Below are 24,466 nucleotides of genomic sequence, written 5' to 3'. Positions count from 1 at the left end.
CCACTCAAGTACATAGCCAAATGATGGAAAAGAAACAAAAGAAGTTACACAACAACCATTATGGCCAAATGATGCTACATAGCCGAATTGGTTACTCATTGTTAATTAATTACTACTATCCACTAAAGTACATAGCCAAAACGTTGAAGATCAAATATTTAATCGGGCTAAATTGGTCAGTAGAATTATTAGAGGCTACAACGACGAAGCAAGTAGAGGATGGTAGCATGCTGTAGACGAAGGACACTAATGCCATTTTGCATTTCCTTGTATCAGTTAACCGCCTTCTTCTCTCTGTATATAAAGGACTCATGCAAGCTGTAAGAACCATAACTCTTTGATCAATAATATCCTTTCCCTCCTTCCCTCACGTCGCACATGTAGCCCATATTAGACTAGCTTAAATTCGGCCTTGGGCTCCAGCCGTCGGAAAATATCTCCCACTAGCTGCTGCAAATCAACTAGGGCTCAACCATTATCTTCCAGTGAAGAAGATACCATAATAGGCATCTTGGGTTCAAGATCTGATCTTTAGCACCCACAATCCATCCCCATGGCCACAAAGAAAGATCTAGATGTCTTTAACCAGAATTCACAGGGTAAATCAAAGCTGACGTATGAGATTAGATCTCATCTAGGGATGGTGGTCAATTCAATGAAGCAGATGAATGAGGAATGAGGATTGAGGTGATTATATCACAACCAATCCTCATTCATCTGCTTCATTGAATTGACCACCATCTCTAGATGAGATCTAATCTCATACTTCAGCTTTGATTTACCCTGTGAATGCTGGTTAAAGACGTCTAGATCTTTCTTTTTGGCCATGGGGATGGATTGTGGGTGCTAAAGATCAGAGGTGGCCAGGTGGGCATCGGGTCATGGGACACTCACTGCATATCAAATGGAACATTGATCTCTCTGTTCAACGTTTCCCCGGAGATTATTTGGTTGTTTTTTTTTTGTTCTGATCAAAGAAATATTTTCAATTTTTTTTACCATTCTGTATGAATTAAGAAATTTTTAGAAATTATAAATTATGAAATTTTTAGAAATTTATTTATTTTCTATATTCAAACACGTGCATCATGAGTGACGATAATATTGAGTGTACAAATATGAAGATGATAAAATTTGTAGAAATATGTATGTTTATAATTTTAGAACGAACGGATTAGAGTAGGAATCACAATTCATTTAGTAATCCATTACACAAAGTGAGAGTCCTATTTTAATATAACACTAACCTCTCCTATTCTATAGGACTATTACCGTAGACTAAGTTACAACCACAAATACAAGTCTATATAATAAATAACAATAATAATAATAATCATAACAATACTAACAGAACGGATCATTAATACTTAATGAGTCAAATAAATTAATTCAATAAGACACAAATTATAGTTGTAAGTGTTCCATTTTTTAATCATGATCAATTATAATTTTTATTTTGGTATTCCATCCTAATGGGACAAATAATAATATTGTTAATATTAATATTAAATTTTATACATAAAATTTACAACAATACAAGAAGTCAATCACCATATTAGATGAGATTGCTCCCATTTTTCTTGTCCAAATTCTTTTATTCATTAGCTACCTTGAATAAACTGACCCATATGACATTTAAAAATCTACATATTAATAAAATATTACAGCATAAAAAGTTAAAATCAGAAGAGGAATGTAGCATTACTTTTTTAGATATATAGAAAATTAATTTCAAAACCTTTTTATAAAATGTCCCGTACAAACTTCACTAGATTACACAGTTTTAAGCAATTTAATACCAATTTAATTGAGTATTAATTTCAAAATTAATTAATTGCAAGAGTGGAAAAAAATCAGTGTCACTAATCAATTCATTCACTATCTACTGTTTACAACAACAAAAAAAAAAAAAAGAAAAGAAAAAAAAGATCAATATCTACTCACAATCACAAATTGATAAGTATTATCTAAATGCCTTTAAAAAGGGGACATTTTTATTTTAATGAACATTTAATAAATTTATCAACCCTACCGTAAATTATTATTAAATATTATTATTAAATATTATTATTGTTATTGTTGTTCCTTCCGTTAAATAGATTAAATTAAATTATTTTCCAACATAATTAGGACTTAATGATCTCCCCTCCACAAAAATAGCTCCCAATAATTTATTTATACTAATACAAAATTTGAACTATTAATCAATGAACCAACATATGCCAACAAAAATAAACTAAGTACTAAATTAATAAAATTATATTAATTTGAATACTATTGACCCTGTTACATGTAGTATCTATCCATATACTTTCTCAATCTATTGAAGCCCAACAAAGTCAACATTGCCCCCAATGAGGCCCAAACCCATAACCTCCCACTTGGGAGAATCACTTCATGCCGCTTGACCACAAGGCCTTTAGCATTTGATTAATTTTCTTACTAACCAGTTTCTCTATAAATGAAGTCAGTCAAAACTTTTTATTAGTACTAAAAAAAAAAACTTTGTATTAGAAGAGTATATATATATATATATATATGGCCCAACAAATGAAGACCATTATATGGGCCAGCCCAGTCATTGCAACCCATTACATCATATATAAATACCCACTCCCAAATCCCTATCGCTGGAACGTCGACCTTTCAGATTCCATCCCTTCCCCTCTGAATCATCCAGTCATTCGTCTTCTTTCTAACCGTCTTCGAGAATTCAATTCTATGCATGGCCATATTCACAGATGCTCCCCACTCTCTCTATCTTCAATCTACAAAGTTCACTCCAATTTGCCCAAACAAACACCCAATCGTTCTTCTTTTGCCCAAAAACTTCACATTTCCCATGTCTTTTCTAAATCTGTAATATGAAATTGGTCTTGAAACGGTGGAGCACGTTGCGGAGATTCATCTTGTCGGCGGTTCCGGTGGTTTTTCTACGAATCGCCTTCACAATCAAGCAGGGCAAGCACATGCGGTGCAGCGGCTCTTCTGGAGATGGAAGCTCTGGCGGCCACAACTCACGCAGTGAGTATGGGTCTTGTTCCTACTCTTACCGGTACTCCCTGTTCCCCTCGCCATTGTTGTGCAATTGCAGGCACCTTCACTTTCTTTTCTTGAGAACCTCTCCATGTTTTCTGTGAGACTAAGCATGCTGTTTAAAGTTTCATGAATTCCTCCTTAAGTTTCAAGACTAATCTGACTTAATATTCCATAGAAAATGTGGTAGATCAATGTTTCATAGTTCACAACTGGAAAATGTGGTGCTTTTGCACTTGAATTCGAAGCCTATTTAGACTCTGGTTCTAACTTTGACTGATATAATGTTATGTTCAATGATACTTCACCACTATTTATGATATTATATTAGTGTATTATTCATAATTCAGGATTTCTTAATTATTATATAGAAGTTCGAATAAAGTGTGCTTCATATTGCAGAGAAAAATCTATGCAGTTTCCCCCACCCAGCAGGATTGAGATATAAGCAATTAAGACTTGGCTTTCAAGAGGTAGTTATTCTCCTAAGAACCTTTCTGCATGATTTTGTTTAGCAATTGATAAACCTTTTTTAGGTAGTTGTTTGTGTTGGGTCCCTCCTATGTGAAAAGGAATAAATAAAATAACAAAAATACAAATTGTAGTGGAAGGAAAAGGGAAGTGGTTGGCAGCACACTTTGTCAGCATGTGAAGACAAGGAAACCAATTTCCTTGATATATGCATTATTCCCATTCCATTAAGGCAGTTGTGAGAAGGAAAAAGTGAATTTTTTTTGTTTTCCCATTCATTCCATTTTTCGACAGAAGCATAAGGCAGAAGAGGAAACCCACTTTCTTCCTCTAATTTTTCTTTCGGCAGCAAGAGTTCCAAGGAAGAAGAAAAATCATCTATTTTCTTTCTTCTTCATTTTTGGCGCAACTTTGTCGTGGATTTGCCGAAGCTCTTGGGTACTATTTTTATCAAATATTTTGAGGTCAGCTTGTATTTATTCCAGGCATCTTTTGAATATTCTCGTACTACTTGTATTCATTTTTATCATATTTGTGGTAGTTGAATATTTTGAGTACGAGATATTATTATGTTTAGCCTGTGAATGTGGAAGAATGTTTTGGCCTAGGAGTTGATATATTTGATGATTTGTGGATGTATGGCTCATGTGGTAGCCTAAAACTTTGTACCCGAGATTTGTGATAGTGGAAATTGTTGTTGTTGGTGGCCCGTGGTTTTTCCCCGTGGTTTTGGGGTTTTCCACGTAAATCTTGTGTTCCTTGTGTTCATATTTATTTTTGGACTATTGTGTATTATCTCGTATTTGTGTACCGTGTTGGTCTTGTGATTCTAATTGTCACAGGCAGTGGGATTTTTCCCAACAGTTTGTGGTCTGTATCGAGGAGGGAAGATATATTCCCACCCAAATGATGATCAAGTATTAGAACAAAGAAATAAGGTATGTACCTATTTGCTGCACATTACTGTTTTATTTTTCTGTCAACCAACACAAATAATTGATAGGACTTTCTGATGTAGATCCCTACACCTCCTGAATTTTCTTACTGTATCTGACAGATTGGGTTAGAAATTTACACTTCTGAGAAGAAACAATTTATTTCTTATAGGTCTACAATTATCAAAGTTGAGATATTTGGAACTATAAAATGACAAAACTGATATCTCAAGTTAAGCAGAGAAACTACAGCAGTTAATCCCAAATCTTAAACTTGTACCTTTATTTCTGCATAGTTCTATTATGGGTCTCAAGACTAATATTTTTTGTACAATACAAACTAATGTAATATTTATTATACATGATTCCTATACATAAAAATGTCCAATATCGACAACCAACTGCAATTTAGGAGACCATTTCTCATCTACACTTTCCTCAATCTGCTTCAACTACTTGCAAAACAATGAAAAAAACAATACAATGCAGCAAAGTAATACCCCTGCAAATCTGCAATCACATACTTTTAAAGTGTAGACGATTGAAAACCATGATTTAAAAAAGATATGTTCAAAAGCAATAGCAGAAGTTATATAGGTGATAAAGAATGGATAAAAATCAACAAGCTATTGCTTCACATGTAAAAGGTATTTACTATTCTTAATTAAATAGCTATATAGGTAGTTTCCCTTGTACCTTGATCTTACATTAACTGCATTCTTTTGCACCCTATGGTTATTGATCGCTTTAATTGCTTCATACTTGTTTGTTGTGATTTGAAATGGGCTAATTGACTCTGCCAGAGATTAGATGCATATATATGTTCAATCTGCTAGCCATTATTTGGTATACACTTTGGTTCTCTTTATGCTGAAGTTGTTAGTTAAAGATGAGAGATGCTTTTAAGAGAATTACAGTTTATTATGATTTAAGAATGGAAACATACTAATGGTCTTTCATGTCTGGCCCCATAATGTTTGCCTATTTCCATGATTCTTCTCTTTTTTTTTTTTTTTTTTTTTTTTCAGACGTGATTGTTAGAGCCTCCACATTCTACAATCTTCCGCCTTCACCTCCGCCACCGCGGCAGAAATATAGAATTGTTCTTCTACATCTCTGAACCATTTTTTCTAATGATGAACCCAGAGTGGTACCTATCAAGGCTTTATTTATAGTGTTGTCTGTAGTATTATAGAAGCCTATGTATATTGGTTAGTCTTGAAAATTGTATAAATCATTTCAAATTTAAATTTATTGTCTTGTAATTATGGTTTAAGTATACGAAGAGGCAACTTGAACGAGATTGTAAACAAAAAATCTGATATTCAAATAATTCAAATTTCAAGATATTTAAATCTCAATGTAATTAATAGATAGTAAACAAGTTTTCAAAAAAAAAAAAAAAAAAAAGATAGTAAACAAAATCTGCTTTGTTTGTTGCAGTAAATGTGAACACAATAACTATACAAATCTATCAGAATGCTTTCACACTTTGGAGGGAAAATTTTGTGGCCACGATTTTTCTTTATTATAGATATAAGATTATTATTATTATTATTGTTATTATTATAATATCAAACTTTTTTTTTCTTTTTGAAAACATAATATCAAACTTTTAGTATATGCAATTACCTTTTATATCTCCCTATACTTATTGGGAGTTGGCATTTACTCCTCAAAAATGACACCTTCCTTGACCGTTCATCACAAATCTTACGGCTGACAATTTCTTATTTAACATTTCAATTTATTTTTCTTTTCAATTGCCCTCAATGTTTAATCAAATTACAATATTGTCATTTTTCTTTTGTTTTCTTCTCCTTCCCGTAAAACCCTGACCTGTTGCCTGTTGGGTCCTTTAAGAAAAGAAAAAAGCATGTTTTCTTCCCCTTTTCAGTAAGGGTGCGTTTGGAAAGCAGAAAAATGACTTCTGGAAAATAATTTTTGGAAAATGAGTTATTTTTCGGAAAATGACTTCATTTTCCGTGTTTGGATGTACTCTGGAAGCATGTGGAAAAGGAAATAATTATTACTTATCATTTTGGTAGTGGAGAAAAAAAGTAGAAACAATACATATTCTATTCAGCAGAGGCAGCAAGCAGAAGATGAAAACCAATTTTCTTCTTCCTCTCATTTTGGCAGTAAGAAGGAATAAACCATTTTTCGTCATCTTTGGAATGTCCTGGGTTTGGTAAGCTTCTTGGGCAACAAGGGACTTAAATTGTCCAAATTAAAATTCGGGGACTAATTTTGGAAAATCAACATAGTCGGAGGACCATTGTTGGAATTAACTCTGTATTTAAGTATCACTAACATGAATACACAGAATTCTTGTCTAGAATACACAGAATGATTTAAGGGAATACACAAAATATTAATACAACTACACAGAAATCATCTCCTAACATTCGAATACACAAAACACATCACAACCTATATTTAATTACCCCTAACATGAATACACAGAATCATAGTCTACAATACACAGCATGTCTTCAAAGAATACACAAAATATTAACATAAATAATTAAATACACAGACCGACCAAAACGAGAAACATGATTTCCAAAAAAAAAAAACAAACCATTAATTAAAATGACCAAAACGACGTTATTTTTGTTTATTTAACTCTTATTAAATCTTTTCAAAAAAAAAACTCTTATTAAATTATATTCGAAAACAATTTTTATTAATTATTTTCATTTATTATTATTATTATTATGATTATTAAAAATGACAAACCCATCACCCATTGTTTCATCATCACTATTGTTATTATATATTATTATTATTATTATTATTATTATTATAAAATAACAAACTCACCACCCATTTAAAAGTAAATCTCATTGATTTCAAAGGATAAAATAGTCAATATACCCATTGATCCCAATAAGTTGATAAAAAAGCTACATTCATTAGCTTTCCAATTTTAAGCTTATTGGCCAAATAAGCCAAGACCAATAAGCCATTTACCAAACACTTCAAAATAGCTTATTGGTAGGTCAAATAGCTAAACTTGATCAAATAAGCTAAAATTTGGCTGATAAGCCAATAACCAAACACCCCTAGTATATGTGGGGTTTGACCTTATAACCTTTAAAATAATAGGCAAATTATTGTGTGGACCATAATCCACATAGCTCCACATAGCTGTGTAAATCATAAATATAAGATACATTGTTAAAATTATATTTATTGTGTACTAAATGTACGTTATTTGATAGTATATATAAAATAATTTATTTTCAGTACTTAAATAATTTTATTTCAAATAATGTACTTTACTTGCATAAATAATATACCTTTAGTATATTAAAATGCACTTTTTATTTATGGTCCACACAGAGCTGTGTGGACCATGGTCCATGTAATAACGATTGAAAATAATAATCATAAGACTAACATAACCAACTAAGCTAAACTGTGTTTCAATAATTTTAATGTATATCAAATAGTTATACCTAAAATCAATAATATATATGAAAGGCAGGGCCGGATTTTAGGGCGTGCAAGATGTGTGACCGCACAGGGCACCAAAATTTTGGGGGCTCCTAGTCCAGCACTGGCCTAATATTTAGTATATGTATTTGTGATTATTTTGCCAAAATTAGGTTTTTTGCATTTTTCACTTTGCAATTTTCTTCAATTCGCAGTTTATTTATAATTTGATAGGGCCTCACTTAGTTATTAGCACAGGGCCCCGCAAATCAAAAAATCGGCCCTGATGAAAGGTGATGGACCCCATTCAAGCGTGGGCTTTGGGCAAGGGCCCAGCCTACCTATAGGGGCAAATTATGTTGTGGACCCAGGTCCACCTTGCAAGGTGGACCTGGGTCCAAAACTACGTCGTTTATGTCTTCTTTTTTTTTAAATTAGTAAACATATTACTGAATATAAAGTTGTCAAAAATGTGTGAATGTAGAAGTTTCAAAGTGTGAATGTAGAGTATAGAAATCGTGAATGTAGAGTTGCACAGAAATTTGTGAATGTGGATGTTTCAAATTGTGAATATGGAGTATAGAAATCGTGAATGTTGAGTTATACATGTGTGAATCTGTAATACAGCTAAGAAGTTCTAACAACTTGTAGCCCTGTAACGTGTGAATGTGGAGTTCTCAAGTTGTGAATGTGGAGTATAGAACCTGTGAATATAGAATTTTGAATGTGTGAATGCATAACAGTGGTAATATAGTTACTAAACATATAATCCTGTAATGTGTGAATATGGAGTTTACAAATTGTGAATGTAAAGTATATTGTATGTGAATGTAAAGTATAGTATACGTGAATGTAGAGTGTATACCCAGGTCCACATTCACGGCATAACAACCCACCTGTAGGTAATAAATGTAGTCGCTATTGCACTTTGACATCAAGACCAAGCATTCATTAGGAGATCGGGACTAGTCAAATCTTAGGCTATAATCATGCTTAAATTGTAATGATTTCTTAAGCTAACGATGACACCTAAAGTCAACTCATTGTAAAATGTGCTAATATTAGTGTAAATAATTCGTTAATTTGATTACAGGGTATGAGATAGTGGTGGGGTTAAATCAACTTTAACTCTCTAAGTAATCTGCTAGGCGATTGCTTTTCGGTGAAAATAGTCTCTTAGTCTATGTGGTAATAAAGTAATACAATTATATATATAAAGAAAATTGTAGTAATTTATGGTAGGGTTGATAAATTTATTAAATGTTCAAAAAAATAATGATGTCCGCTTTGTAAAGGCATTTAGACAATATCAATCCGTGATTGAGAGAAGATAGTGATTTTAATAATTTAAAAAATATTTTTCGAATTTCAAATTCTAATGTATCGAATGAATTTATTAGTGAGACTGATTTATTCAACTCTTTCAATTAATTAATTATGAAATTAATACTCAATTAAATTGGTACTCCGTATCAAATTGTTTAAAATTTTGTAATTTAGTGAAGTTTGTACGAGACTTTTTATAAAAATGTTTTAAAATTAATTTTCTTTGTATCTAAAAGAGTAGTGCTACATTACTCTTGTGATTTTATCTTTTTATGTGGCAATATTTGATTAATATATAAATTTTTTTTAATGCCATGTGGGGTCGCCTTATTAAGAGTAGCTAATGAATAAAAGAAACTGGACAAAGAAAAATGGGAGCAATCCCATCTAATATGGTGATTGACTTCTTGTACTGTTGTAAATTCTAGGTATAAAATTTAATATTAATATTAACAATAATAATATTTTTCAATTAGGATGTAATCCCGAAATAAAAATTATAATTGATCATAATTAAAAAACAAAGCACTTAGAATTATAATTTTTGTGTCTTGGTGAATTAATTTGTTTGACTCATTAATAATCTATTTTAATAATTCTAAAATTATAGACAGACATATTTCCACAAACTTTATCATGTTCATATCTGTACGCTCAATATTATCGTCACTCATGATGTCATGCATAATGTGTGTTTTAATATAGAAAATAATTAAATTTCTAAAAATTTCATAATTTCAAAATGAAAAATAATTAAAGTTGGAGAGAGAAAAGAGAAAATGTTCTAGATTCTCAAAATTGTTGCCCAAATGTCGGTATATAAAATGAACATTGTTGTAAGGTTTTTGTCATTCCAATCTTCACCAGCGTCTAAATATATGGATTTAACCATGTTTTTGACGTTGTTTGTTTTTGCTTTGCTTTCTACTCAAATCATTGATGGTTTCACTGTTGAACTCATCCACCCTAATTCTCATTCAAACCCTTATCGCAACCCTTCCAACAATCGGTTTGATTGGATCCGAAAGGCGTATAACAACAGTCGATCACGCGCCGCCTCTATCCAGAGTCGATTCGGAATCGATGGTTCTTCAAAATTCAAGACTAACATAAAACCCTTGGATGGAGGATACGCGATGAGGTACTCAATTGGTACGCCGCCATTTGAAACCTATGGTCTTGTCGATACTGGCAGTGACGTCACCTGGACTCAATGCGAACCATGCATCGATTGCTTCCCACAAAGCTTACCCATATTTGATCCAAAGCATAGCAAATCATACAAGACAGTCATGTGCAACAATTCGGATACCACCTGCTCTCTCGATTACGAATTTCACTGTTCCAACGACAACATTTGCCAGTATCAGCTGCCCTACAACGACTATTCCTATACTTTCGGCGACGTTGCTACCGATACTCTCACCATCGGTGATGCTTCATTCAAGAACGTTGTGCTGGGGTGCGGCCACCGAAATAAAGCTATGTTCTCGAATAGCACTGCCTCTGGCATTGTTGGTCTCGGCTACTCCAACGTCTCGATAATCAAGCAGTTGCGTAAAGAAATCAGTGGAAAATTTGCTTACTGCCTATCTCCTCAATCTGATTCCAAAAGCTATATAAGTTTCGGCATGGACGCCATAGTTAAGGGTCCTGATGTCGTTTCAATTCCCGTCGTCACATCCTCTATAGACCCATATTACTGGCTCGTCTTAGAAAGCATGAGCGTCGGCGACAAAAGTTTCCCGATCCGGCCACCTCCCCTTCAATCCTACGGCAACACTATAATTGATTCAGGGACGACAGTGACAATCATCCCGTTATATGTGTTCGATAGTATGAAATTGGAATTGATGAATCAGATCCATGAGACTCCGATAGACGATCCTCAAGGCTTTTTCGGGTTATGCTTCTCAAGTGTACAAATTAAAGCGCCGAAAATTGTAGCACATTTCGTGGGAGGCGATGTAGAGTTGTCACCTCGGGGATTATTCGAAGAAGTAGAAGAAGGTATCTCTTGTCTCACAATAGTTCCAAATTATTTGCAGGGTATATACGTCTTCGGTTCTCAGTCCCAGGTAGACTACCTTGTTGGATTTGATTTGGAAAAGAATGCACTCACCTTCAAGTCTGCTGATTGCTCCAAATTTTAGGCATTTCAATTGCTTTTGTGTAATAAGTTTATAACATCATTTTAATTAAGAGCAGTAATGTTGCGCTATATTATAATACTGGTAATGTAAAATTAATGCATAAGTGAAATAATAGCAAAATGGCTTTATTCTAATGAAGGGATTTTGTTATGTAATTTGGTTATAATTGTCCTTTCTTCTATTGTGTGGTAGTGATCTATCACAAGTTTAATTTCTGACTTGCAATCAAGCTAAGGCGCCTCTGGAATCCAAACTAATTTGCATAGTGTACAAATTATTTTGTATGATTCAACCTTTTAAAATATTAAAAATGGTAATTAAATGGACAAAATAATTGAAATTGATATGACCTTTTAAAATATTTAAAATGGTAATTAATTTAATTGTAATTTGAATTAATAAATAACATATAACTATTTTAGTACAATTTATCATTTAAAAATTTAACTTTATTTGTTTTAACTTTTAAACAAGAAATTAAAAGTATATAGTATATCCACCAAAAACTTAAAAATACGTATATAGTATATAGTTTAGAAATTTAAACTTTTTTTTATCAACAACAATAGTATTGATGGGGTAATGAGATACGGGTCCAAATTTCTAGGTGGGGGCCAAAGAATGAGGGGTGTGAGACAAGAAGAAGTAGCATGGAAGTAGGGGCCTAGAATGAGGGGTGTGAGACAAGAAGAAGTAGCATGAAAGTATGGGCTTGGAGTAAAAGCCAAACAATGCTACCAAAGAAGATCAAACCTAGGACCTCAAGTTATCAAGCACCACCCAAACCACCAAGCCAAGCCATTTGTTCTTTACCTAAACGCTGCGTAGTGGATCTATTCCTATGTTTACGGGCAAGCTAATAGGACCCTTTGGTGCAAAAGACAAAGGGGAAGGCGGGCGAATGTGGCAACCGGCCACCGGCGGCTTGGCTCGCCGGCTACCTCCGTCCATGGCGCCCCCAGCGGGCCAGGGGTGCTCTGTGGAGTGCCGACGGTGCCCCACCTTCACCCCGCCTGAAGAAAAACGCGAAGGCCCAATGCATTGGACACCCTGGTCCACGGTATAAATTGCCAATCTCTAGTCTAGCTAAACAAAATGGCCCAATAAAAGCTAAACCAAATGGAACAAGGCCCCAAAAGTGGGCAAAAACAACATAAGGCCCCACATGGGCAACAAGATTAAATCTTAAAATCAAATGGAGGCCCAAGGCCTTCTATCTAGCTAAAGCTATCATTACCAATATGGTTTAAGCCCATATAATTCCACCCAAGCAGCCATTTGGCTATCACCATTTCTCCAGGCCCATACGGCCCATCTCATTTCAAATTATCATTTTAATTTCCAAATTTCCAGACTACGGCCCATATAATTCCTCATTCTGCTTTTTTCTTTATTTCATTATTAGTTATTTTATTGACTTATAATGTTATATTTTGAAATTATTATTATTATTATTATTATTATTAATCAAACTTTTAGTATATGCAATTACCTTTTATATTTATTGAATATTTATAAATTAATCAATTTATTTTCAAGCTAATTAAGACATATTAGATAAAATAATTAATAAAATATATTCGTCGGACAAACGCAACAAGCTTCAGCCCAATAAAGTTCACAAAATACCGCATATATTATAAATATTATTATAATTATAGAAGGTAAAAAAAATCACAAAGTTACAACTCAAAAAATTCAATTACAAAATCATATCCATTTCATGCATTCCAGCAACCTGAACTAACAGTAAGCAATAATATTTCGAAAAAGCTTAAGCAATCTACTATTCTACTATACTAATTAACTAATATCTAGTAGATTGCTTACTACTACACTAGCAGTAAGCAATAAGATTTCGAAAAAAAAAAAAGAAGCAGTAATAAGCAGTAAGTAATTTATCATTGAAGCAGTAGCTATGGAGATTGAAGTCGCAAGTCGTAGGCTATGGAGGTTGAAGTCGCAGATTGTAGGCTATTAGCAACTTTGAGTGAAGAATGAGGATAGTGTATTAGTAATTTAGTATTAGGTTATTATTATATATATTCAATGTGTTGGGCAGTTTGGGGCTTTGGACTAAGTGCCATTAAAAGGCTAAAAGCAATGTAACATACTTATAAAAATGAATATTGAAACTTATGGGCAGTGAGCTACTGGACTACATAAAAACATATGGTTTCTTCCTCGGTTTTTCGGTCGGTTTCGGTTTTTTTTGGCCCAAAACCAATAACCGACCGAAAAACCGAAATGACCGAATATTTTTTAAGGCCGTAACCGATGACCGACCGAAAGCCGAAATTTTCGGTCGGTTCGGTTATCGGTCATCAGTTTCTCGGTCGGTCCGGTTTTTTTGCTCACCCCTACTTGCTACCATTCCAGTAGCCTCATTTTACCGTAGCTACATTCCCATACAAAACATAGCTACTGCCTCACCTTTTGCAAGATCACTCATCATATCCCGGGCCTTGTGCCCTCCATGCCCATCTACACAATTTCCCCCCTAACCACTCTTGATTCGCTCTTAATTGGCGACCCAACTTTGTTTTCGTGCCTAGACACCCTCCCGGTGGATCGGCCTTATCCATTTCCATCAAAATGGTGCATGCTTTTCGAGCCACGGCATCCTCATTCTCCAAATGAATTCGCCGTACCTTACAATACACCACATCCATATACGATTTTATTTCCATTAGCACCCCATCCAACCATTCCACACCTGTCCATTCTTCTAATTCATCAATCCATGAATTGCTACTTTCAAGGTACCCCTCCTCCTCATCACTCTCATAATCCCCATTATTCCCGCATTCGTCTTCAATATAGGCAGGGTCACCTTCATCACCATTAGCAGGGGAGTCCTCTTCTACATAGGCAGGGCATTCCTCTTCTCCAGCTGTCTCATCTCCTTCTTTTAATTTTTTGCTAGAGGCATTAGACTCAAGCTCACCCTTTTGTTTCCCATTCTGAAGTTTGCTAAGTAGCAGCATGGCTGCCTTCAAGGCTAACTCATCTGTTTTCCTATCATACATCTCCCTGCCCATTTCCCCCAAAGATCTTTCAAAAAAAGCTAAGACATCTTGCCTAGCCTCATCTACTAGTTGAATCATCACCTCATCCTGTCCTAGTCTTTCCTTAATCCAAGTTTCAAAGCTCAATGACATGCTTGAGCTTGAACCATTGTTACTGCTAGAGGCCTTAGAAGCCTTCTTCTTCGCCCTTTTCTTTGCAGATTTACTAATTGGTGTAATGCTCAGCCCTTCCCCAACCTCAGGATCTTTCACTTGGCTAGTATCTTCTTCCCCTTCTAGCAGAACCTTGTCTGCTATCTCATCAGGCAATCCAGTTGTGGTTTCATCTCGAATTTCCTCTGCTAGACAAACCAATCCAGTCCCCTTCCCTCCCAGAATCAATCTCGACCCTTGGTCATGCTGATCCTGTGAGCTCGACGCTCTCATTCGCTCTGTTTCTACCTCCAAAACTCAAAAGAGGGATCTCTGCCATGGCTGTTGACTCTGCCAGCTCATCATCTCTCATTGGGGTATTCTTCTGAACATTAATAGGAGCAGTTGGCTCTCCAGCTCTCATACGGACATTTTCACAAGCAGTTGGCATGCATTCATTCCCATTCAGAGCTTTCATGTCGCCCTCAACTGGCTCTACCACCCCCACCGGAGCACCTTCACTCTCCTCAATCCTTCCACCAGCCTCAACTCCCTTTCCCCTCCTATCTTCCCCTGTTCTAACCCTCCTACAGCTCAGACTGTCATGGCCGAATCGACCACACTCTTCACAGTATATCGGCACCCTCAAAAATTCAACTCGTTGCCAAAAACCACTCACTTCTCCATTCACAAATTCAATCCATACTCTCTCTAATCTCGGTTTGGTAACATCAATTTCCAGTCTCACTTTAGCCACGCTTGGCCGAGACTTTCGAACTGTCGCCGAGTCCAATTCGATCGCTCTCCCAATCGGAGCACAGATGCGATGAATCAATTCAAAATTAAACAAGTGAAGTGGTAAATTTGGCAATTGAATCCATACCAATGATAGAGGAGAATCCCTTTTCGCACATCAATTCGGAGTCCATCGCTCGAACCACGCCCTAGCGCCGTCCATCAGCATGTGACCTTGGAACCACGATCTCTTGAAATCTGATTCCAGAACAAATCTCAGCGTGATTGATCGTCTATTCAAGGATCCAATCTGGACTCCTCCTTCCAGGCGCAAGACCTCACCAATTCTCGCCCTAATCAACTCCAGTGAAGGCCTCTCCTTCGCAAAACGGCCAACTAGCGTGCATCCTTCGTCAATTTCAGCCATCCGCCTCCACTCTGCTCCGGAGAATCGCACAGATGGCCTTCGATGATCCTCATCTGCCTTCAGATCCCTATAATTGGGAAATAAACAATCTGGATGCAATCTCGAATTTGTGCGATCGTAATCTAACCGATCTGAGCAGTCTAGCCTATCTGAATTTATCTTCAAAATTTCTGGGAAAAGATCATAATCTGGATGATCACCGCTCTGCCATAAATTTGACGCCGGAAAATCCCTGGACGCCGCCGTCACCGGGGGCGCCAACGCCGGGCCACCACCAACCGCCAGGACTATCGCTCACGAACTGACCGTAAAAATCTCTACTTGGTGTTTGTATGGAATCCATTAATTCACTTATGAGCTCTTCCATTTTATATCTCCCCTGTACTTATAATTGGGAGTTGTCATTTGCCCCTCAAAAATGACACCCCCAATCCACCATTCATTACAAATCTGATGACTGCAATTTTTTGATTTAACATTTGGATTTATTTTGTTTTTCTAATTGCCATTAATTTTTAAACAAATTACAAATCTACCATTATGCAATAAACAATGCCATTTGCCCGGGAAAATGTGCAAATAGGCCCCTAAACATTTCGTAAAAAGTTAATTAGGCCTACCAACTTTTTAAAAGTGCAATTGAACACATGAACTCACGATTTTGAATCGTCCGCCCCCTTACCCGGTGATGGGTAAATACCCCAAGGGACTACTGTAGAAATACAATGTATATAGTCCATGTATTATTGTACCCCTAAAAGGTCGGGTGTCCCTTAGGAATTGTTAAAGGGCAAGTGACCTTTGGGAAATATTATATTCCCGAAGGGTCAGGTCCTATTCCTATATAAAGGACCTGACCCTCCACTGTAATGGCATCCTTTGATCCTGGCCTCTCGGCCCTCTCTCTCTTGTTCACTATGGGGTTCTTGGTTCTTCTCCAGGGAGGAATCCATGGCTTTCCTTCTCAATCATACACACTCCATACACTACATCATACACAATCAAACAACACGTAGGAATAAGTCCAAACCTGTGATCAAGTAAAAACAAGTAGCATGAGGACTGTACAAAGCATAATTAGAGAACACTAGATATGCAATAACAAAACCAACAACAATTGTCGAAATCCTAATTTGATTAAATCAGTGAGATAGGAGGTTTAGTCTTGGTAATTTCAAGATTAAAAAAGACATGTCACAAAGGAAAACAATGGGTGACAGGGGCATCTACAAAGAAAGGAACAGCAAACAAATATAAGTTGAAATTTACCTGAGAAACTAATGCACCAATGTCTCTACTAACTTATCACTATCACCAGATGCCATAATGATTGGATATTACAAAGAAAAGAACAGCAAACAAATAGAAGTTACCAGATGCCATAATGATTGCACATTACAAATAACAAAACATTAAAACAATAAGCGACAAAATTTGGGAAGTATCTGTAAATAGGGATGCCAAATGGGCCAACCCACTAGGTTTAGGACTAGCCCTACAGGGTTGTTGGACTTATTAGTTTGGGCTAAATGGTTTTATTTTGTTTTATTTTTGAGTTGGGTTGGCCCTAACCCTAAAGGCCTAAACTATACACTATTATACTTATCCAGTGGGCTAAATCTACTACACCGTATTATATACTGTAAAACTAATATATCTACTATAAAACTAATATATATACAGTAACTTTTATATAACTAATAATATATACATACATATATATATATATATATATATATATATATATATATATATATATATATATATATATAAAATATTACTTGTGGATGCTCGGTTATTCGGTTAGAAGCTTATGTTCGGTCGATTTCGGTCGGTTATGGAGATTTAAAAAATGTCGTTGATTATTCGGTTATCGGTCATTTATTAACCAAATAACCGAGCATCCACAAGTAATATTATATATATATTTAGAGTTTTCAATTTCGTAAATATATTTTAAATAGTATATTTAAATATTACTGAAATAAACTTATATATATACAGTAACTAACTTATATATATACATACATTAACTTATATATATATACATACAGTAACTAACTTATATATATATATATATATATATACATACATTGTGGATTCCAAATTGAAATTCCAGAGACTAGAGATTTGAAATTGAAATTGAAATTCTGGAAATTAGAGATTTAAAACTAAGGATTTTGGACTTTGAAAAATTGTTAATATTTGACTTTGGACCCATTAAAATTAAAATTTTGATATTAAAGAGTCTGGCCCAACAATCCGGTGGGTTAGCCCAACTCAACTCAATAACCCTATAGAGCCAGCCCAATTATTTTACTTTTTTATTGGGTTAATATTTTTAGGTTTTAGCCTATAATTTTAAGGGCTTATTGGGCCAACCAGCCAACCCATTGGTTTAAGGGTTAAATTGACATCCCTACCTGTAAACGTAGCCTATCAACTTCAATCATTATAAGGGACTTTAGTTTACCTGAAAGAACTTAGGTGTAAATAAAAGATAAGAACACGAAAATGAAGAATATGGTAAAACCTATCTCAAACTAGAAGGATATGAGATTGAGGGTGTCATGGAAGTGCAGATTCAAAACTATGGGTATATGGTAGGGAAACCGGGAGACCTACCATTTTGATGATTTCTAAACTACAGAGAAACTAAAGTATGAAGCAACTCCTAACCCTCTAGGATTCCTGAACTTAAGTTTAGATGACCTTCCTAAACCCAATTTCAGAGCACTTTAACTATTCTAGCAGTACCTTACAAAAGTAGGCGCTTTGATTTCTTTTTCCTTGTTCGCAGCAACCAATTCAACCTCCTTATTCTGAATATACAGACTGTGTTATTGCTCCAAGGTCGTATCAATATAATTAATTAATGTCACACTGTACAATTTTGTAGAGTATTATTTGAGCACATTGCAGTAAATTCATTGCTTTGCTTTCTCAATTGGCAGAAGATCAAATAAAAAGCCAGGCCACTTGGGAAGGAACTGTCATATCTTCTACAAGAGATTTGCATGCACAATAAAGAAAGGAGAAGAATTAAAACCAAATAATAAACAATAAAGTAGGGAAAGGACGAACTAACATTCCCTTTGATTGGCAGCAGAAGAACCTGCACTTTTCCAATTGCTTTTTTATATATATAATTCCATGGATCTACTCAACATCATCATCATCTTCTTCTTCTTCCATTTAATTTTCTCTTTTTCATTTGTGGGATTCAAAAATGGAAATTCTCTTCCAATAAAAAAAAGAGTGATGTGTACATTTAGCAACAAAGAAGTTTTACAATGCTATGTGACTAGCTTCTAATCATAAGGTTGCAAAAGGAAATTTTAATAGAACAGTGCACTAAGTTTAAATTTTATAGCAAGATCACCCATGTCAAATAGTTCAGCATGTTAGGCAAACAAACTGAGTTTACAATAATAAGTTAACTAAGTACATACAAAAGACACCAAATCACATGTCATATATCAAAATTAATTCTTTACCACACATTGTGTTTCATGATAAACAAATTTAAGAAATGTAGTAGCCAAATATTTAAGAGAAACTTAGATGCAGATATTATTTGATGAAAAGAAGAAAGCAATAAAAAACAATAACATCCTCATTAGTATTCATCACTTACTAGACATAAATGACATTGCAGCTAGTGCTGCACCATGATGCATAGCCGTGCAACATATAGCCGCTTTTTGAAAGGATAACTCAATAATGGAACCAGAGAGTGCTAAGACTTCCTGAATTAGAGAAAGAGCATGTCCAAGAAAACTTGTGAAATATATAATGGGGATATGCTTACTTTTGTGCATATTAAAATTTCAGAGGATCTAAATTAAGCAAACAAGACATTCACACCTTTGGGGCACATCGGATGAAAGGGGATATGCTTTACTTTTGTGCTGATGAATAGAGGTCCATATTCTTCTCTAGTGCCAAATTCTTGAATGCTAATGGAAGCTGCAAAATTGTTGCAGATAAGGAAATGATACAAAACTGGCCAATATAAGGCCTTCATTCCCCTAGCATGCACATCAACCCCTGCCCCCAAACACACATAAAAGAAGGAAAAATAAATAAACAAAACAAAATAGTTTGCATCAACACCATTTTATGTTGCTATATTCTTATTATTATCATTAGTATACACTAAAATAGATATTATTATCATTATTATATTATTCTGTATTACATAGATATTATACAGTAAAATAGAAAACAGAACATTCATAGAAGGTAGAAACTACTTCATGAAATAACCATGCCAAAAGAAGAAGATGAAGGGGCCACAAGAGCAGCAAGGGAAACAAAGTGCACCTTCTGGTTCATGCAAACTATGAGATGTGATGTGTTTCTTGAGCACAAAGAACCTGTTGAAAGTTCAAAGCCATTTAGATGGGGTGCATTAACTCCCATTTCCACAACTCCAGCTCAAAAACAGCCTTTCTCTTCAATAAACCAATTGTGAGAGTACAAATCAAGAGAGCAATTTATCAAAACCAAACTCAATAACTGCATAATAGAAAGTGGGCTAAACTTAATCTTCTTGTACTCGTCTGGGAAATCTTCGTCCCAGAAAGGGTAATCCTCTGAGACCTTTTTATAATTTTGCTCCTCGCGGGGTCCAATAGCCTCGACTTCATCCTCGTCGACAAAACACCAGACTTTCGCCGGAACGAAGAGGTGGAGCTGCACACGACCACCTCCTCCACCGCAGCAGCATTATTCATACGGTGCTCGCCGCTTATAAAAAATAATTTTAACAAAAATAAATAAAAATACCTGCGTATACGGCTTCAGTTCGGCGGACAGCAGCATGCGGCGGTGGAAGTCGCAGAAGCAGCCGCGGCAGCGGCTAAGGAGAACTGTGTCGGTGGAGACGGTGGTAGCGGCGTCGTGGGTAGCTGATGAGACGGTGACGGTGACGGTGACAATGACGATGTTGGAGTCCTTACCTTGGTGTCGGCGGCGGCATTTGATCGAGGCTGAGGGAGTCGCGGTGAGAGAGGCGGTGTCAGCTGCGTCGCGGGAGGATGAGGGAGGGCGACGGCGGAGGTGTGGTGAGGGCGACGGAAATGGCGTTGAAGAGAGGCGATGGTGTGGTGAGATCTGATTTGGGCGACGACTAGGGTTGAGACTTGAGAGGCCTGAGATCTGCTATGGTTTTGAGATTTTATTTTATTTTATTTTACTTTATATCTACATCTTTGGCCTGAAGTGATTCTTCCAGGTGGGGGAGGTCATGGGAACAGGATCACTAGTATTCAAAAAAAAATATCTACATCCTTTTCCTCAGCCTTTATTTATAAAAGTTAACGGATAGCAATATTAATTAAATATTAAATATTAATATAAATATCCGCTACCATTGGTACGAGCAAGGGTAGCGAAAAATCTATCCATTTTTTTATTTTTTGAAAACAACTACCTTTGTTTTTAAAAAGGTAACGGTTTCTTAGTCATTTATTTATAATTTTGTCACCATCCTTTTTTTACTAAGAATACATTACCCTTGTCTAACGAAGGATAGTCTAAAGACATATTTCTTTGCTTTGTTTTGTACTAATGTTTTAAACATTCGAATGCACAAATACATCACATGTGTTACTAACATGAATACACAGAACGGTTGTCTAGAATATACAGAATGATTGTCAGGAATACACAGAACGATTACCTAGAATACACAAGACTCATATCCTAACATTTTGGTACGGGATGCATAATACATTGTGCACCGTGGTGCACGATATAAATAACCATCTAGGCACGGGCTCTTTGAGCCTCCAGTGTGTTCTACGAATGTCACATTTACATAAATGAAAAGATTTGTTTGATTTCAAAAAAAAAATTATCTATATAAATTTAGAACAATGATCCCACCAAAATTAAGGATCACATTTTATATATTTCTTACTTGTCAAATCTTTGACAATTTAACTTTATTAATATTTATTTTTAATTCAAAATTAGTATATTTTGTTGTGTTTTTTTTTTTTTTTTGAAAAGATGTTGTGTTAATATAATGATAATAAAAGTCATATAAATGATTTCCTTCAATTTATATAAAAACATCTTAATACCTCAAAAAAAAGTGACAGCTATTACTTTTTTTTTAGATAATCCTATGACTAATATTAAACCCACCTTACCCTGGCCCTAGAGTAATTGTCAAGGCAACTTGCGAGTCATGAAATAATTAAGTCCACCGGTCATATTCTAGTTTTTATGTGCGCACAAAGAATCTAATATAGACTTTCTAGCATCCTTGGGTATTTTTTTTACACATACTTTTAATTTCCAGTGAAATTCAAACCCCACACTGACACCTCCAGTCATGATCTTTAAAGTTGGCGACAAATAAACTATGTTAAGCCGGGAGAGCAAGTGACATCTAATTACTTTAATCCATTGTTGTGGATATAATAAATGAAAACATGTAGTAAATGTGAGCTTATTACATTATTACATAAAATTTTGCAAGTGTACGAATTCTTATTAGATAGAAGAATGACAAAAGCAAAGGATTTGTAATTTTAGGTAACATTATTATATAAAATTTTAGAGTTATTTTCACTTTGGTCCCACGAGTATATGATCATTTCCACTTTTGATCCATGACTATTAAAATTTTCAAATTTAGTCCCACGACTTTTAAATTTTTACCACATTTGTCATTTCGATCAAAATTCCGGTCGCCGATGGCTATTTTTCCGGGATGAATTAAGTTAAGGGCAAAATTGTCATTTCATTTTTTATTTATAAAAATAAATAAATAAAAAGAAAACCCCAACCTTGCTGCATCTTCCCCAACCTTCTGAGTTCTGTAGCCATCTTCCGGACGACTTTTCATCGGTGGACGGCGGTCGGCGGAGACGATACAAACAAATCCTTCAGCTTATGGCTAACCACCAACTCCTTCCCTCCCATTGCGAATCGCTATAGTCGTCAAGCTGATCTGGCGAGCCGTTATACCGGCGCCCGCTGCCACCGCGGCTGAGCAGCATGCGAAGCGTCTTCCGACGGCGGAGGTGGATTACCGGGCTGGTCGTCGGGCTTCCGCGATTGCACATTGGGCTGCTAACAACTTGAATTTCTGCAGAGTCGCCATTTTCTTCGATCCAAGTTATGTTCCCTTGTTTACAATTGCCATTTGAATATGAAGAAAATGATGAATTTGATTTGCGCCATGAAATCAGGGCTTGAGTTGGCTATGGAATTGCTAACTGGGTTTGGGGGAAGATGGCTGCAGAAGGGTTGGAGGTGTTTTTTTCTTTTTAATAAAAAAAATGAAATGACAATTTTGCCCTTAACTTAATTCATTCGCCGAAAAGATAGCCACCGGTGATCGGAGTTTTGATCGGAAGGACCAAATGTGGTAAGGATTTAAAAGTCGTGGGATCAAATGTGGTAGGAATTTAAAAGTCGTGGGACCAAATCTGAAAATTTTAATAGTTAGAGACCAAAGTGGAAATGATCCCATACTCGTGGGATCAAAAGTGAAAATAACTCTAAAATTTTATCATTTGCAGTAAGAATTCTTATCATTTCAAAATGTGAGCTTATTTGTTTTGTTTTGTTTTGTTTTTTTTTTTTTTAATACAAACTTTTATCTTATCATTAATGGAAGAATGACAATAAAGATTTGTAAGTATTTAATATTTAATCTAATGCTAAATGTTAAATGAGCTACGTTTAACAAAGCGCAACAGCCGGATGGATAAGAGGTTTGAAAACTCTGCCTTAGCTTTTGCATTAAGCAAGCAACTGATTTGGTTGCTAATTCCATATGTTAAAACGTGTAGCAGAGATAATGGTTTGTGTTGTTAGTGTTGTTTTCTCCACATTGTCTCCGGCAATGTTACAAGTTTTGGTGTTCAACTAATTGAAGATTTTATATATAACGCACACAAAACGCACGAGCATGCACTGCACACACAATGCACGCATAATATAGACAACTACTTCTATAATAGAAGGGCTCTATATGATTAGTTGATTTCTTTGTCATCCAGCTAGTACCTCTAATTTAATGAACATTTGTGAATTAAGGAACCTGTGACAACAATCAATTGATATATCATCATTATCATGGACCATAGTTTATCATGCATTTGTCTACATTCTGCAATTAATATATTATGTATTTTCAGTTAATAACTTATTTGTATGTAAATAAATTAAAATCACATAATTTATTAACTATAAACAAATAAATATTAATTTATTTATAGGCACGTACATAATTCAGAAAGTAGCTTGCCGTAAATTAAGAGCTAAGCTATGAGTTAAGAGTGTTTATGCATGATGAAGGGAAAAGCAGAGGAGAGAGATTTTATTCATGACCATGGAGATGATGAAGAGGGGAAATAACATATTGCAGAGATCGATTACACTTGAATAACAAAGGTTGAACTGCTTCACGGAGAGAATGGAAAAAAAAAAGAAGTTATAACAATCTAGACATTGTTGCGCGGTTATATGTCGCTCATTATTTCCGAGTTCGGGTACGTGGATACCCTCATGGCCCCGGGCGCCTTGGCCTTCTTATTCAACAAAAGCTTATGTATGCATGTAATATTGTTATATAAAATTACAAATCCTTCTTTCATTAATGATAAGATTATAATTTATATATAAAAAAAAAAGTTCACATTTTGAAATGATAAGAATTCTTACTGCAAATGATAAAAATGCATGTGATATTGTTACATAAAATTACAAATCCTTTTGTCTTTCTTCCATTTATGATAAGCAATTCCCTATCAAGTT

General features: G+C 35.1%; 2 protein-coding genes and 2 long non-coding RNA genes across 15 annotated transcripts; 3 read left to right on the top strand and 1 right to left on the bottom strand.

Annotated features, from left to right (window-relative positions):
• The first annotated feature begins 2,656 nt into the window (after window positions 1-2,656).
• LOC116023204 lies at window positions 2,657-4,053 on the top strand. Its single transcript, XR_004099377.1, has 3 exons — window positions 2,657-3,055; window positions 3,439-3,509; window positions 3,802-4,053. It is a non-coding gene; the product is annotated as an uncharacterized LOC116023204 (long non-coding RNA).
• A 226-nt stretch (window positions 4,054-4,279) lies between these two features.
• LOC116023813 lies at window positions 4,280-5,797 on the top strand. Its single transcript, XR_004099427.1, has 2 exons — window positions 4,280-4,445; window positions 5,471-5,797. It is a non-coding gene; the product is annotated as an uncharacterized LOC116023813 (long non-coding RNA).
• Window positions 5,798-10,026: 4,229 nt separating this feature from the next.
• LOC116023310 (aspartic proteinase CDR1-like) lies at window positions 10,027-11,496 on the top strand. Its single transcript, XM_031264300.1, has one exon. It carries the CDS (start codon window positions 10,034-10,036, stop codon window positions 11,360-11,362), a length of 1,329 nt encoding a protein of 442 aa, XP_031120160.1. The 5' UTR covers window positions 10,027-10,033; the 3' UTR covers window positions 11,363-11,496.
• A 2,156-nt stretch (window positions 11,497-13,652) lies between these two features.
• Window positions 13,653-20,845, bottom strand: LOC116021606. 12 transcript variants are annotated; one of them, XM_031262053.1, is made up of 6 exons: window positions 20,477-20,845; window positions 20,012-20,142; window positions 19,553-19,735; window positions 19,323-19,434; window positions 18,443-18,507; window positions 13,653-16,715 (listed from the first exon to the last, which is right to left on the bottom strand). In XM_031262053.1, exon 6 carries the CDS (start codon window positions 14,815-14,817, stop codon window positions 13,807-13,809), a length of 1,011 nt encoding a protein of 336 aa, XP_031117913.1. In that variant the 5' UTR covers window positions 14,818-16,715; window positions 18,443-18,507; window positions 19,323-19,434; window positions 19,553-19,735; window positions 20,012-20,142; window positions 20,477-20,845; the 3' UTR covers window positions 13,653-13,806. The 12 variants fall into 12 exon arrangements, with proteins under 12 accessions (XP_031117913.1, XP_031117911.1, XP_031117912.1 ...); XM_031262051.1 differs by having other exon boundaries at window positions 19,553-19,654; XM_031262052.1 differs by having other exon boundaries at window positions 20,012-20,064.
• Between the last annotated feature and the right edge of the window lie 3,621 nt (window positions 20,846-24,466).

The sequence above is a fragment of the Ipomoea triloba genome, chromosome 6 (assembly GCF_003576645.1).
Source record: "Ipomoea triloba cultivar NCNSP0323 chromosome 6, ASM357664v1".
NCBI lineage: Eukaryota > Viridiplantae > Streptophyta > Magnoliopsida > Solanales > Convolvulaceae > Ipomoea > Ipomoea triloba.
Note: the sequence above shows the minus strand (reverse complement) of the source record. Positions and strands in the feature narration are given on the sequence as shown.

What these genes read in the sequence shown, in the direction of transcription:
- LOC116023310 (XM_031264300.1), top strand. Translation starts at nt 10,034, where the DNA reads ATGAACATTGTTGTAAGGTTTTTGTCATTCCAATCTTCACCAGCGTCT.
- LOC116021606 (XM_031262053.1), bottom strand. Translation starts at nt 14,817, where the DNA reads ATGAGAGCGTCGAGCTCACAGGATCAGCATGACCAAGGGTCGAGATTG.